The 17,354-nt window shown below is 35.3% G+C and overlaps 1 protein-coding gene across 5 annotated transcripts in view; it reads right to left on the bottom strand.

The window, feature by feature from the left end:
- Window positions 1–17,354, bottom strand: part of CTNNA3 (catenin alpha 3) — a 1,641,479-nt gene that overhangs the window by 383,197 nt on the left and 1,240,928 nt on the right. For all 5 annotated transcript variants that reach the window (XM_045783571.2, XM_087863076.1, XM_087863075.1 and 2 more), the window contains one exon: window positions 16,452–16,652. In XM_045783571.2, the coding sequence (XP_045639527.1) occupies window positions 16,452–16,652 (201 nt within the window). The remainder of the gene's footprint in view (window positions 1–16,451; window positions 16,653–17,354) is intronic.

The raw sequence follows: 17,354 nt of genomic DNA, 5'->3' as shown, positions 1-17,354 counted from the left end.
GGGTAGATTTCATGAGGCCTGGAGTTTTATTTGTTGGAAGTTTTAAACTACAAATTCAATTTCTTTAATGGATACAGAGTACTCAGAACATCCCTTCCTTCTTCACTGACTTTTTTTCAACAGCTTTATTAAGATATAATCCACATACCATATAATTCTCCCATGTAAAGGGTACTATACTCCCCACTGAGCAGGGAACCAGATGCAGGGCACAATCCCAGGACCCTGGGATCATGACCTGAGCCAACGGTAGATGCTTAACCAACTGAGCCACCCAAGTGCCCCCTATATTATGTTTTATTTATCATTTCATTAACTGGTGAACGTTTCGGTTGTTTTCCACTTTTGAGCTATTATGATTAATGTTGACATGAGTATTCATGTATGAGTTTTTGTACAGACATGTTTTCATTTCTCTTGGATATGTACTTAGGAATGGAATTGCTGGATCATATGGTAAATAATGTGTTTCACTGCTTTTAAATCGACTGTTCTCCAAAGTTGCTTCACCATTTTACATTCCCACAGTGTATGTGGATTCCAATTTCTTCACATCCTTTTTGGCACTTGTTATGATCTGCTCAATGACATTTAAATGTTTGCATCCTTCAAGGATGCTAGGTCCATTTCATCTAGTTCATCAAATTTATGTGCACACAGTTGTTTGTAGTATTTTATTATTACTCTTTAATGCCTGTGGTTTGTATTCCCTTCCATTCCTGGTATTACTAATTTGTATTTTATCTTTTCTCTTGGTCAATTTCCAAGAGCACTGCCACGATCACTTTAGGAGTGGACTTGCCTCACATAGGACTGAGAAAATTAACAAAGTTTCATCCCATACCTTTACTCCCACATATCTATCCTCTCGCCTGAGAAAAGGGATTTTCTTGGAGCTTGTCTGTGCCTGGGGCAAACTTCCCAGATTCAGTTTGTCCAAGAGTCTAAGCTAGGAAATATGGAAGAAAAAAAGAATTCAGGGAGCTTACCGTTGTATGAGATCATTCTTTAAGTTCTGATTTCTTCTCAAGTCTGCTATTACTTTTGAGAGTTTGCCTAAGATTTGTTTTATGTATTACGTCCAAGGTTGTGGTTGTCATCAGTGGGAGAGATAGGGAGAGATGTACTTACTCTTTTTAAAACTGGGAATGGTGTCACCAGCTAGCCAGTCTTACCTATAACTTATCATCAGCATAAACACCCTGTGTTATCATGGAAATGTACTCAATTTTCTACTCAGTTTTCCCTAAGGGCACAATACTCTAAGGATGATTTTGAAACATTACAAGAAGCTGAAGTATCTTCTCAATCAAAAGATAATTAAATTATGTTCAGTATAATTCTGTCTCTAATTACATTGTAATGTAATACAATTATTTTGACATTCTTTCCAGCAAGAGTGTACTTACCCCTTTAATTTAAATAATGTTGAGCCTCATATTTTTGTCCCTATTTCCTCCATGTGGTCTTCTCTGACATACAAAACTTATACTACTTTCATTATTCTCTAATCTATTTTTTTTAATATTATGCATTTGGTCCCTTAATGTGTTCTTAATTTGTATCATAAAATAATCCTGCTATTTAATTCAACCATAGTTAAACACCTGGAATATTTGGATCATGTTCTACTTTGCAGCACTGAGCTTAATGCTATACTCCTAGCAAAGTAAATGCCAAATAAGTTTTGACTGAAAAATACAAGTAAAAGAAGCTTAATCCTTTATTATATTCTGACCCCAAAATGGCAGAAAAGATATTATATCTATATACTTATTTGCTTAAACCTTGGATACAAGTGTATAGGCTGTTTATAGATAAATGCTGATAAATAAGAGGTGGTAAAACAAGAGCAGAAGAGGAAAAGTTGGACGTACTTTCATGGATTGGTCCAATGTTTTCTCTTTTATTATTATGGATGGAGATGGAATGCATGGAAGGGTTTTGGTTAAAGATGACAATTTTGATTAATTAAACTCTTTTTCTATAGTGATGCATTAAAAAAAGCTGGTGATATCCAAATTCGGCCTCATAATTATCTGAGAAGATCAGGGATTAAGGGTCTCCTGTAACTATGTGACAGAGCCCATAAATAAGTTGCTGCTTAAATATTTAGCTCCAGGGTAGTTTTCTCAATTTTCTATGATTCGAGTATCATGATGTATACAGCATCAAGAACAAGACAGTGCACATCTCTGTTGCATTTTGCATTATACTTTCCTCTTCATTATACCTCAACACATTTATGCTTCTAGAAGAGAGGAGGAATTTTTTCTTATTTATTTTTTTCTCCATTCAGCACTTGATAGGTATAGTGTTTGTGCATCACTGTGGCACAAAGAGATGTTAAAGAAATTTCCTAATAGTTATCTAATGATATGCCATTGTGCTCTCAATTTAATGTATGTAAGCATTATCATCTTATTTTATGGTCAGCATTTTTAAAGACTTTTAAAACACTCTACTGATATGTGAAAACCCTTATTATTATTATTTTTCTAAATTCTTGGTCAGTTTCTCATTCCTTTTATCATATGGTTTTGTACTTGTCACTATTGACACACCAGAAATAGGGGATTCCTTCTCCTGCCTGTGTAAGGGGGAAGCTCCAAGCAGAAGGTTCTTTCTTTGCTCATCTCTTATGTCTTTGTTACAGGAAGGACAGCAGTTCAAAGTGCGGTCTTCCCCATTTTCCTGTGGGAGATGGATGTTGCTGATAACTGAACAAACATCCCGGGAAGTATTTAAGTACAACAACCAAATAACAAAATTATTATAAAGCTTGATTTACAAATATGGGATTATCCAAGATCAAATGATATTGAACTTTTTAAACTGCTATGTACTTTCCTAGAAGGACAAAGAAAAGCTTCTGAGCTTTGATTCTAGCATACATTTTAAACTAATCATTCTTCTTAACATGAAGGTCCTCTTTTACATCATTCACCTTTATAATCTTCTCCTATCCTCCTGCCCTTCCTTTAATAAAGTTCTAAATGGCATCTTCTCATTGCCGCGGGTACACACTTTTGAGTAAGAGTTTATTAGCCCTTGATAGGTTTGAAGAAGTATGTGTGATAACAGGCAGCTTTCATAAAAAGTTAGAAATCACTAGTTTGTTCAAATCAGCATTTGCCAGGAAGCATCTCAGAGATAAATGAAGTTATTAAAAGCTAATTTGATCATTTATAAGCTTTAAAGAGTCCCTCCAAACATCTTTGCTCTGACAGTTGTGTGAAATATTTATTTAAAAAAAAAACTTGTATAGGTCTGGTATACAGAGATGTTCTAACTTGCTTTTCACATTCAAAAATATTAAACTGTCATTAAATTGACTCAGCACATTAATTAGGTATTCTTGATCCCTTTTTGATTCTCTAAAAGAGCTACTATTTCTGAAAAAAAATTCTTTAAATAAATGCCTTCACTACAATCTCAGATGGATCAGATGATTTAGACTTTCACTGCTTTCCTTTTGGTATAAAATGCGCTATGTGTCTTATATTATTGTATTCCTTACGCATATGTAATAGCAATATGTTTCAAAAATAGAGTTAGGCTGAGCTGCTAACGATCTTGCAAAAAATATCCTTTGCTCTTTCTTGTGCTACTTATAATTTGAATTTTAAAATGTTTTTCTCTTCAAAATGATGTTAATTTGAAGAAAAGACACACTGATAAACCTGTATCATAAAAATAATATTTCGGGAAGTGAAAGCAATTTTGAAGATAAAACTATCAGAATTGGGATTTATGTAGGATTTTGAAAATTTGAAATCAGCTAGATAGTAAATCTACCAGTGCATATCAAGTCCAGAATGAAGATAAATGACTCAGATTTAAAAATATTAAGTTAAGTGATGTGCATTAACACTGTAGATCTTCTAGTTCATCTCTCTTTTACCAGTTGAGGAGATGGGGTCCATAATGTTATAGGGACTTTCACATTATATTTTGGGAAACCTAAACTCCGGGAAACACACTGAGGGTTTTAGAGGGGAGGAGGATGGGGGGATGGGCTAGCCCGGTGAGGGGTATTAAGGAGGGCATGTATTGCATGGAGCACTGGGGGTTATACGCAAACAATGAATCATGGAACAGTACATCAAAAGCTAATGATGTACTGTATGGTGACTAACATATCAATAATAATAATAATAATAATAATAATAATAATAATAATAGAATTTTGGATTTTCAGATTCTCTATGTAACACTTTCTTCATCTGACCATGGCACATAAAGTAACATTTAGAGTAACATTTGTGAACTTGTCTCCAACGTCTCTAAGACTATAAAATCATCTAGCAAGAATTAGTCATGGAGAGGATTCCTTTTTCCATCTTATTCTGCTCTGTCAATCACTTGAATTTATTATGGGTCCTCAGTGAGCTGTGTATTCATTATTTATTCATCTATTTAACATATATTTATTGAATGTCTACTGTATGCCAGGTCCTTTGCTAGTTTCCCAAATTAGATGTTAAAGCAGACAGTAGGGGGGAGTTGAGGGATACAGACACTCAAAAACATATAGTCTGTTTAGGTACATGGAAGAAAATTGAGCATATCCAGAACATAAAACTTTTAGAAGTTATGGTAAGCAATCTGTAAAATGGCCCAATGACTTTGCATCCCTGATATTTATACCCTGTCTTCAAGTAACTCAGTAACCCATTGAACTCAGTAACTCCCTTCTAACAAATTGAATATAGCAAAATGGATGGTATACTACCTTAGAAATTAGGTTATTCAAAAAGGTTGGCTTCCATCCTAGGCTCTTTCTCTTACTCTCTCCCCTGTTTGGATTGCTCACTCTGAGGGAAGCCAGGTGCCATATTGTGAGAACACTCAGGCAGCATATGAAGAGGCCCACATAGCAGGAAACCGAAGTCTCCTGCCAACAGCCATGTGAATGAGCTTGGAAGCAGATCCTTCAGCCCTGGTTGAGACTTGGATGAGGGCAACCCTGGCCAACAGCTTAACTGCATTCTCATGAGAGCCCCTGGGCCAGAATCACCCAGGTAAGCTGGTTCTGGATTTCTGACTTTCAGAAATGGTGAGACAGTAAATGTTTGTTGTCTTAATTTGCTAAATTTTAGGGTAATTTTTTATGCAGCAATAGATAACTAATATAGAGAGGGTAATCTGCTATCATACAGTTTTTAAGGAAGCAGAGTAATGAAATGGTAATTTGGTAGACAGATCACAGTACTGGAGGAAACAAGCCATAAAAAGCTGAGTCAGAACTGATGAGAAAGGCTTGTCCATTAACTATTGAGATATATTGTGTAAGTCAGTTATTCTAAATAAAATGAAAGTTAAGCCACTAAGGTTTCAGAGCTTGAAAAGACCTCAGGAAAAAAAGGATGATCCTTCAATTTGGGGTGCATAATGTCAAATTATGAAAGCTTACTGAGGACTTTCAAAAAGAAAAATAAAAGCAGTAATAACAAAACCTAATTGCCTTATTCCATGTGCTTACAGTGGATGTGTGAGAGTGAGTGTGTCTGTATGTGTATGTGTGTGTTTTTTTCTTAGTATCTTCAAATACATTTGCGGGGGGTATAAACGAGTTATGATGCAACAATTACACAAGGTTGTATAATTAAAAGAGCTTGGAAAATTCTATAGAATGTACTCACATAAAACGTACTCAAGAATACAACAAAGCCGGAGACAGAATGTGCCAACACACCATCAAGACCTGGAGATCTGTAGGCACATCTGCAGAGTCCTTTCTTAGTCACACAGAATGCACTTCATATTCTGGGTTAGGAACCATCAAGCTATATGCAAGAAAGTGTGGGTTTGGGAGAGTTCAGGCCAAAGATTCCAGTAGAGTTTTTTATGTCCCACTGGTCATATAGCCAAGCTGAGCAATGTTACTAGTTAAACAAGAGTAACCCATCAACAACAACACATTCTAAATTACTAGCTAGTCCGTCATTTTTATCAGAGGCAACAGTGAGTACCAACCAGACTTTTAGACACCCCTAGAGTTGCCCCAGTAATGCTGTAAGATAATTCAATTTTAAACTATGATTAGTAAACACAAAATAATTATTTTACATATAATATAGCATATGTACTTGTACATATAGAGGTATGATAATATTAAATATAATAAATGATATGATAAAATAATATATCTACATATACTACGTTATTATAAGTAGATATAAACATGTGTATGTATATGTGTGCATATGTCATTTATGCACACATATATAGATATAAATTCATAATAGGCATAAAAGATAATATTTACCATGTAAGAAATCTGGTTTCTTGACAATGACAAAAGACATGACAAATATAAACAATAAGCAAATATAAATAGTTAAGTATAAGCTGATAACAACACAATCAGACAAAGTTTTCAAGTTTTAAAGTTCTGTACTTAGGTTCATGACATTCTAAGCCTGCTGGGTGGGATTTCTATACTAATATCTTTTAGAGAGGATAGTGAATTACTTTTTATCATGTGACTGACTGAGTATTTTGTTTGTCCGAATGTACTCCAGGCTCTTTTCAGAATTTTTTTTTTTTTTTCTTGCAGTCTGTTGACTTTCTGTTCTATTTTGGATCAATCACTTTCTAGACCTACTAGGGATCTGCCATCTTGTCATTTTATCCATTACATTCCTGAGTTAGATTCACAATTTCAGTTTTCCATCTCTTACTATTTCTGTTTTTTCCTCTTGTTTGAGTGTCTTTTCAAGTCATTTCTCAAAAAGAATTTGTGCAACTTAGATATTCTGGGTTCTTATGCAGACAAAAAGCTTTTCATCTTGCCCCACATTAGATGAATGTAGTATTCTGAGTTCAAATTAATTTGCTCACTGAATGTGAGGCCACTGCTTCATTGCTTCCCAGAATCCAGTGTTGCTGGCCAGTCAACAACAGGCAAGATGGAACCTTAATCTCTTTGATGACCTCTGTTTGTGCATATTCTGGATTGAGGGGTTTGCTGTTATCTTTCTTCTCTCTGCATGTTTCCAGATACTTTCTATCTTCTGGGTTCAGTTTTTTCCTGATGAGCTCACACCCATGCATTTGTTACTATGAGTTTATTCCCTTTCATCCCTTTACTGTTATTTTAAAGGGATGTTAAACTAGGTGGGATAGATATATCTTGTCAGTCTGCCTTCTTGCTAACTTTTTAAATAGATTAAAAAAAAAACGGGGGGGGGGGAGGAAACATATTTTAAGTCCCTGGTCTCAAAATTATTTGATTACAATTGTGAAGATAGGATGAATATATGTTTTAAGATTTTATTTATTTATTTGAGAGAGAGAGTGAGAGAGAGGGTAAGAGAGAGCATGACCAGGGGATGGGGCAGAGAGAGGAGCAGAGTTCCCCCGCTGAGCAGGGAGCTTGACTCAAGCCCAAGACCCTGGGATCATGACCTGAGCTGAAGGCAGATGCTTAACTGACTGAGGCAACCAGGTGCCCCAGGATAAATATGTTAATAAACACAAATAATAACAACAATTCCCATATAGAAGTACTTGGTAGAAGGAAGAATAAAGTAGGAGAGATGGTAAGAGAAGTACAATATTTTAATTTACTGCTTCTTCCCTCAATGTTTACTTTTTTTTAAATCAATATTCTTAAATCCTCTTTCTAGTTACATAGGAATTTTGAGGCAAGTGGTAAAAAAAAATGCACATAGCCTTTCTTAGATCACTGTAACCTACAATCAACATAGACTTTAGAATATCTGGAATCTTAAAGAAATACTGCCAGCAGTGTTTATAATAAATGATACTTTTAAAAACCCCTACATCAGCAGAGAAATTTTATAATATAAATTGTTCACTTAACTTTAACTGCTACCGATTTTGGCAGACAGTAAAAGTAAATGGTGGATGATCACCAGAATATATTACATTTTCCAAGATACCACTGGGTTACTAATACATTTCAGAAGAAACTTGTTCCAAGGTCTTTAGCCTGCTGTGTGGGATTGTTAAGCAGTAATACTTTCTTTTGTAATTGACGAAAGAGGAAGTTGCAAATTACCATTAGCTTGGAAATTTAACTTGGGAAATGAAAATATATGTCAGCAGAAATCAGCATGGGCACACAGTGCGAAAGAATTTCCAGTTGCATAAAATTTCTTTGTTTTTTCTTGAACTATCTCTATCCTCACTGAGTTGGTTAACGGACAACTGAACAATGTTTATTCCACTTGATCTGCTCCCAGTCTTGTTCTCCCAACTGTGCTGTCATTGAAAATACCCAATTCTTCCTTCAGTCAAATCATCCCTTCTTCCTCCACTGAAAATCCTGAGATATAGAATATGCTTATAGCTTTTCCCAAATTTATAGTTTGTGCCAAGAGGTGAAATAATCTTTAACTCACCCAATCATGATAAACAACTTGTTGACTTCACTGAAGAAAATAGTCACATCTATTAACGAAGCTTGTAGATAGCCCTGTCATTTGAAGATGTGGGCCTGATAATTTGTTTTTCTCTTTACAATGATAGGATTTTTCAGCATTTGCTTTCATATCCACAAAGCGTAATGATATAAATGAACACTGCCTTCTTCTGCCCACAGCTGTAGGTGCTATGTAGCTTAGAAAGGCTTAAATCTTCACTCACTACACATACTCTCACCTTGGAAATGTGGCAACATCCTCATGCCTGTTGTGACCACGCCCACACAACCAGGATGACATTTAAAGAATCCCAGGAAAAAAAATGATATGAAAGACAGTTGGGAAAGATAGGCTGGAGATGAAATGGCTAAAACCATTGCCAATTAAGCTCTGTTATCTGCACCAATTACTTGACACCAAAAGAAATGCAATCCGATTTATACATTCACATGGTTAATGCTCACTTCAAAGCCAGAGGAAAGAAAACCTGAGAGGCATACCACCTCAGTTTATTTTCTAGTCTCAGTGACCTTGAATCGCAAATTTAGTTTTACAGATGAGTATATAAAAATTTTACCAGCTCACATCCATAAATATATAACCAGACTTTCCAGGCTATATATAAAGATCTCTAAAAAAAGTAAAATTAACTCTCTTTATAACTGAGGGCTATTCATACATGAAATAGATATTTGTAACAATTAACGGGAGTTAGTTATTTCATTAGTTTCATAAATCTGACTTTCAAGATGGAGTAGAAGGAAGGAGACTCCTGCCAGATATTTGTCTACATTTTAAAAAACATATACTATGTACAGTTCTCAAAACATTTTACAGTAATTCTCCTATAAAGAGACTTAATTGCCTGATTACCTGGTAGATAATAGCCTAGCCCAGAGCTTCCTGTGCTGTGACAAGGGTGTGTTTAGCAGGTTATTGGTGTGTGAAGGTATTCATCCCCGTAGCTCTCAGGATTGCTGGGAGGGACCTAACACTGCTTAGGACTCCAGAGCCTCTGACCCCTCTGGCCTTAAATAGCCACTACTCTTTCCCAGTGGCTATGTACACACTGCAATTTTAGAAGATGCTGGTTTATGCTGTTACAAAAAATGTTTAGTACTTAGTAGATCTTAAAATAAATGAAGTCAAACTCCCCATTCTTTGGATTTAAAACAAAATCATATATTTTGATACAGTTTCACTGTACATTTGAACAATAATAGGATACAATCCCATTAGGGTTTTCTTGTCATTGTTGTTTAAGAGTAAAGGAAGAAATCATTGAAGGATAATTTTTTTTTATCATCACCTTTTCCCAAGACTTCACAGCTTCCTGTACGTCTACCTTTACCACTATCTTGGCAGCAGAATCAAATTCACATCAGATATTCTGCTAAGGCACATCCACCCTGGAATATACTTAGATTTCAAGTGTTATCATAATACCTCATTTAATACATCCATCAGGAATAGAGAATTTTATACTTGTCTTTAAATTTATAAACCACTGAAATTTGGGTTTGGCAACAAGATGCCGAAAGGCAGTGTTCCTAACTCGGTGATTATGGAAATGCCAATAATGGCATTAAATGTTCAGAGAGGGCTGGAAGGGCACCTCAAATGACGACTCTTTGGGATGACTAACTGGATTCTAATATGTAGCATCCCTTGTAGTCTATCTTCCTGTGTTTGTGTCTTTGTCTGTTTTCTACTCGAGTTAGCCGTAGATTCCACTGTTTGGAATCCAGAGCTGAAATTGAAACTTCACGCCTAATCCTTTTACGTATAAGTTATTGTTCTACTTATCCCTACCACATAAAGGCCCATAAAATAAATCTGAATTAGTCCCTTTACTGAATGTATGTGAAAATAAGATGAGAAAGAAAGGTGTGACCTATTTCTCTTTCCAGATAATGTCTTCCTTGGCTGGAGAACATTTATCAAAGCCTGGTCGTAGGAGTTTCAGACTTAAAGAAGTACGAGACCTCTAGAACCGCTCTGCCCACTCGGCAGGTGGATTATTTCCTCTTTGATAATAAAACTTCTACCATGTCAGAATGTATTCTTTTTTATTAATAACGTAATTATCAACAGTGGTTCTTTTAGATTATTTCATGTACTTCTCTCAGGACCTAACCTTACCAAAAAGGTCAAAAAGCCTTTTCATCCCTGGTATATATAGATTTCAGTTTTTATAGCACTTCTTCTCTCCTGACAGGCTTATATTTCCAATTAATTAAAATGGCAAGATAAAGAAGTATCCTCAGCCCACTAACTAGTTATGGTTCCTATTCAAATCCAGTTCTCTTTAGGCAGAAAATACGTTTTCCACTCAGAAGTTCTAGTAGCTGCTTTCTTTCACCCATGATGCTAGCCCAGGATCCCCAAATCCTGGAGCCACAGGAGTACCTCCGAAGCTATGGGATCTGCCTCTTCTTTAAAGAGGCTGGGCTGTCATTTAACTTCTGATTTTGGCATCCCAACATGGAGACGCTTGTTTATCCAGGTTAGCCAAATGATCTGCAGATAGAAGCTTCCTGTTAATGCTCTCTGACTATGTGAAAGAGTGTCAGATTAGAGCTGAGGCTAAATGTAAGAAAGTATGTAACTGAGAGTCCTGTCTCAAACTGCTACCAGAGGAAGGAAGTTTACTGGCAACAGTTTCTGGATTTGAAGGCATGGTTGCTACCCCTTAAAGGGATTTGCTAGAACCATTAGTGAAATTAGGTTCAGGGGGATCTTTCACCAGATGCCGTTTGAGGAGGGTTCTTATAAGTAACAGAATACATAAAAGTCACGATCTCTTGTTCAAAAGCTTGCTAAAGACCTTTTGAACATCTGACCCCAAGTTTTCTGGAAGTAGCTAATATCTCACTCTGGACAGTAATTAATCACTTCCCTGACCTTTTTTCTGCCCCAGCCTTTGACATAGTTTACTGTTTTTGAGTTTTGTTTTTTGTCTTTTCCTGAACTGGGATGATAACTTGTTTTCTTGCTTAACCCTATTAGAATGTATCACAGAATAATACTGTAGTGAGTTTTAAATTTTAAATTGGTAAAGGGACTTGGGCACTTCTACTACAGGTAAAATGCTACTGGGAAATATAAAAATAATAAAATATGGTGTCTGCCTTTAAGATTGTTATAATCTAGTTGGGGGAACATGTGTGTAAGTGACTGACTATGATACAAGGAAAAGTAAAATAAGCATTAACTAGAGGACAAGTTCATCCACGGTAATACAGATAATGGAGCAATTATTTCTACCTGAAGGGGAATCAGAAGCTCCTATGCAAAGGTTGTGGCATTTGAGAAAGTGTTGGAAAATAATTATAATTTTAAAGGGGAAGTAGAGAAGAAAAGATTTTCCACTGCTGGAATGGAATTAGTACAGGCATATACATAAAATTCAAGAGTCGCTCTGCTGTTTTGTTTTGTTTTGTTTTGTTTTGTTTTGTTTTAATCTAGCACATGTAAGACACAATGGTAGGTCTGGAAGAGAAGCAAAGAGAAATAAAGAAATGCAAGACATAACAAGTTTCCTTTTCTTCTCTAACTTACATTCTGCTTGAAGGAAAAGTCATTTCCAAGTAAGTCTATCTGAAGAGTTCATCAACAGCATATAGTTGTCTGGAATGATTCAACTGGGTGGCAAGTCCTTTAAAATCTACAGTACATGGAGCCAGAAAGAATTCACTATTGCCAGAGCGAGTAAAAAGTTCCTAGAAGGCATGGGGTATGAGCTGTTTCTTGAAAGATGGATGAAATGTGAAAATAAAATGTGAAACTACCAACTTAGATGAGTAGAAAGTGCCTTTGGCCCACACCAGGAAAACACACACACACACACACACACACACACACACACACACACACACACAGAGAAATGCAAGTTTAGGTGAACTCAAATGCCTACAAAGTTCAGCTAGATAAATTAAATGAAGCAGCCTAGGTATATAATGAAAAGGAGCACAGGAGACTATGGCCCAGGCTCAAAGCAAAGGAAGACATCACCAAGCTCCAGGCAAACTCTGCCCTGGTGTTGCTAGACTTTCCCATTTATCAGGAAAAGCCATTAATCTGGAATATATATATATATATATATATATATATATATATATATATATATATATATATATATATAATTAGAAATATATATAAATATATATAATTAGAAACTAATTCTTAAAACAAAATTATATTGGTCAAAACTCTACTGGATACGTAAAAATTCTTTTGCAACATATTGAGTCGTATCTAGTATATGGACCACTAATTTTCAACCTCTTTTGGATTGTGGAGTGAAAAAACTGCAAAAACTAAAACCTTTCTATTTTCTCCTATAATTATTTAAGGTTATAGACCAGAGATGAAACATAAGAAAAGTAAGTAAACATGTTTTAATCTGGCTACAAAATGTAGGATATTCATATGTGAAAAATATTAAATGAAAGGGACTTGGTAGGAATTACTGCTATTAAAGATTTTTAAATTATTTTTATATAAAATTCATTTTAAAAGTCTATTGTTTAAATTGACCACAAGAAAAATTTACAAGAAAATTTTGGAAATATTTATTGGCTCAAAATTATTTGCAACCATATGGCTCTTCTCTATTCTATTAGGGGGAGGATTCTAGGTCCACGTTTTCCAGTTTGGGCCTGATGAAATACTTGAATGACCTTTTACTTGCCTTTTCTACGAGCTGCCAGCAGTGGATGCCACCAGGATGTCTTGGTCAGGTTCATGAATGTGCCTACTCTGTTTTGGTCCATGAGGCTGACTGACATTGAAACCAGGAGGAGTTTGGTGGTTTTCAACAGATGCTTTGGGGCCTGCTTATTTCTGAATTAGGTAAGAGTCCATAAATCACATACAAAAAATACTGTTATCAATCCCCTCTTTGTTTAGGTTTCTCCCCAGCTGAGTATGAAAGAACTAAAGTTGGCGTTAAGAATATAACTTCTAAGCCTTCATATTAAAATTGAGAAAGTTCATTATTTAACAGAAAAAAGCTAATATATTTCCTCTCCCCTATCAGGAATTCCTGACAGATGAAGAAGCTTCGTAACAGAGAAAAGTTAGGCAGAATAAGGAATATCACATGGAGATTACAAAATCATGCCTCTGTTGAATGAAATGCAGCATTCCAGATGCTGCCTACATTTCACTTAAAACCAACTGCTAAGGTTTATGAACAATGCAAATCCCTAAAATGTAACAGGGCAGCTCTACTTCCTAATGCTGAGAAAACACTTCGAAGATCATCAAATCTTGAAAATGTGCTAATGAGCCACAAAGTCTGATGAAAATCAAAGGTGCAATATTCCAAAAACACTCTGTGATTTAGATAAGCATGGCTTAGGTTTCATCATTGATTACAGTACTTTAAGGCAAATTCTGCAGTGTTAAGGAAGTCTCAGTAATAAAAACAATTCACAATAGCTCCTTATTAAGTTATTTTCAGGAAGCAGGGTCAAGACCTGAAAACTGTATAAGAGAAAAGAAAAACAGGCCACGTAGACCATTCACTTGCTAAAATGTGAACTATTAAGGCTTCATGACACAAAACATGACATTTCCAATTACTTAATTTGATGATTATTTATAAATAATAAGTCCAAGTTACGAGCAGATGTGAACAAAGATGAACGTCTTGTGTTATTTAATTATGGAGGACAGAATAGCTGGAAGTATTTTCCATAGGCAATATCTCTATGGGAGGTAAAATGCTCACATAGTTCAACTTTGGTTAAGATCAAGTGGATCTAATTAGCATTTTCATCTAATTTATTGCTCAGAATTCCCTTTAGTGAGGTATGCTTTTGATAAATTTCAAGAAAAACTGGAAAAAAGTTTGGAATTAGACATATAAAAGAAAAATGAGGATCCTTCCCCGAAGATAAACCAAAAAATTATCTGAAAAACTAAAATGACAAAATTGGAAAGTCATAAATTATAGTTACATTAATAATGAGACTTACAGAACAGCCCAGAATTATTCTGTATTTATTATATTTGGGGCACAGGACATAATTTACCTGGAGAATTTTAATTAAAGTTACATACAACTAATTAGAGGAAAAAGGACTTCTCTATCTTCTGAATGAATGAATTTTGTAGCCATATTGGTTAATTACTGCGTAAGGTCATTATAAATCATAGAGGTATTGACAAACTTGTAATTAAATGTGTAAATAACTTTGCTTTATTTTTATTTTCTTATTTCAGATTGTAAGAATTGATTGTGAACAGGGTTCCCACAACACACTTTACATTCTAGACAGTTTAGAATTTCATTTCCACTTCTTGGCACATAGCAGATATAAAACTCTATCCTATGGAAACTAAACCTGTAAACTTGGTACTTCATAAAGATATTGTGACCATAACAGTGTTCACAAGACATTACTAATATGATTACAAAACTGAGAGAGTGGCAAAATATATATAAAATCCTGGTAGACTTGACCTATTCTGTTCCCTGCAGGAAATTTTCATTTGGCTCAAAAGAGAACCCTGATGCATTCTTTTACTTACAATTCCATTTTCAGAAAGGAGAAAAAAAATCAGACGACTCCGTACTTGATTTGACCAACAAGGAAAGACCAGTCAAATTTAGTTTGTGGAAGAGATGCAGAACGCCCATAACACAATCATCTCCTTAAGCAAGTAAATATATTGCCATACCTCATGATGTGGTATGTGGTACGTGCCACATGAGATCTACCATGTGCCCTATTTGTAACACCAGTGGCTTTTGAGTTGTTATACAAATATAACACCAAGAGTTGCAGATGCACCCTCCCCATCTTTCCTTAGGATATCCTCAATGTTTCACTATTTTAGAAATATTTTTAAAGAGATCATGAGAAAATTATACGCCAAGATTCATCAATGATTTTCTGTATCAAGATGTTAGGAAAACAGCAATATTAATCATTAATTCTCTACAAACCTTGCTCAGCTTACCCTGTGGTATACCTCTTCAGAACGAGTCCCTACTGAAGTTTTTTTGCCTCTTGATATGTTTCTCTTAGCCATTTAGTTTTAAGAAGCGGCCCTCTCCTGTCCCCACAAAATCACCCATCCTCATTCCTTCTACCACTTTCATTAAAAAAAAATGTACACTACTATTGTCCAAATTTGATGTCCTATCCATAACCTAAGGAACAATTCTCTAGATAAAACTGACGACTTAAGTATGGAATTTATAATATTTTAGTAATCATGGGTGCACCATCACCCTAGCGTTAGGAGGTAATTACTAAGAAAACTTCATCCTGAGGATTTCACACAGCACAAGGGTTTTCACAGGAAAAGGTTCTGCCATGATTACTTCGATAAATAATTGATTGCCCTCCTTCAAATTATATTCATTTTTCCTAAATCCATACGAATTCAAATGCTTCTGTAAGTTCCATGGAGAAATGTCAATAGTGTTAAAGGTAAGAATGCATTTTTATTGAGTGATACAAAGTAAGCATTTACTGGCTTATTTAGAAAATATTAACCTGGGTGCTGCCACCAAAACAAAATCCTGATTCTGTATTTCTTAAGTAATCAAAGAAGATTATGTAAAAGAACAAAATGTTGTTTTACAAATAGACCATGAAAGAAGGCACAGAGCATTTCTCTGGAAATGTAGGAGAAGTTTGCTGTTTAAGAAATGTAAACAAAAACCTGGGGATACCAATGATACAGCTAAAGAGGACTTGGAAACTATTACATACTTATCACATCTGGCCTAATTATATATCCTAACAGTCTGGCATAATAAACATTCAGAAGTGGCTAAGGCCTGTGGGTAATTCATATAACACATATTAACACATATATTTATAAAAGACTTATTTTTCCCAATGAAAGTATTTACTTGTAGAAATAAATTTCAAATCCTATAACCACAAGATGCAAGGACCTATCAGATGGGAGAGCAATCCATTTCAAAACAAGCAACACAGGCAGAGATCTGCTTGCTATGAGTATGAATATTTGGTAACTACACGGATTCAAGTATCAGGAACAGTGCAGCTGTTATTGGGGACTGAAACTTACCAGTACTTGTAAGCAAGTTAACATTTCTCATCACACCTTCAGTGTAAGCTCCTGGCTCGTAACTGTCCATTTCACCTGTGACAATGTGAGCAACTCTTGCTGCCCGTCCTCTGATAGCACCTGCAGCACGGTCTAAATTATCAGCATCCTGGTCTCTCAACGCTATGATACACTTGTTGACATCTTCTAGGATATGGCTTTCTGTAAGTAAACAGATCAAATTATTGTAGCATATTACAATTCATGTTAACTTCTGACTTCAGATGTGGTACTCATTGGGAATAAAGGATACACTGACAATTAAAGGAAAAAAATACAATTTTGCTTACATCTCCTTAATAGAAAAATTTGTGAAATATAGAATTTTATATTTTTATCTGCATTTTTATAGATTACATATTATTTTAGATTTTAGTTCCAACTGATTTGATTTTAGGTTTGAGTGACATACAGGTACAAATTGAGGAAAATTTTTAGATGAAAATAAAAATAAAACACAATGATGGAACACTTAATTCTGATTAAAAGCAACACTATGCAGATTATAAAACATTTAAAAAATATCAGCTATCCTAAATATATAGAAAAATAAAACTATGGAGTTCCAATTCAACTAATGTTCATTGGTGTGTAATAGAATTTACGTTATGGTGGAGGCTTCCCGACACCATCAGGGAATTCTCTGGATACCAAATGAGTGTTCTATGATTCAATTCCAACACTACCTACCCAGAGGTAGCATTGGATCCCAAAGGCTAAGGGTTCAGTCCTATAAGACTGCCCTCCACCGCACTTCAGAGCCAGTTGCAGGCCCTTCTAACCCTACTGGCTATAAATCAGCTCCCATGAGCTCCTCATTGGGTTTGATTAATTTGCTAGAGTGGCTCACAGAGAAACATTTAC

This window comes from Ursus americanus, chromosome 6 (genome assembly GCF_024610735.1).
Source record: "Ursus americanus isolate L20-20 chromosome 6, mUrsAme1.1.p, whole genome shotgun sequence".
In the NCBI taxonomy this organism is placed as follows: domain Eukaryota; kingdom Metazoa; phylum Chordata; class Mammalia; order Carnivora; family Ursidae; genus Ursus; species Ursus americanus.
Note: the sequence above shows the minus strand (reverse complement) of the source record. Positions and strands in the feature narration are given on the sequence as shown.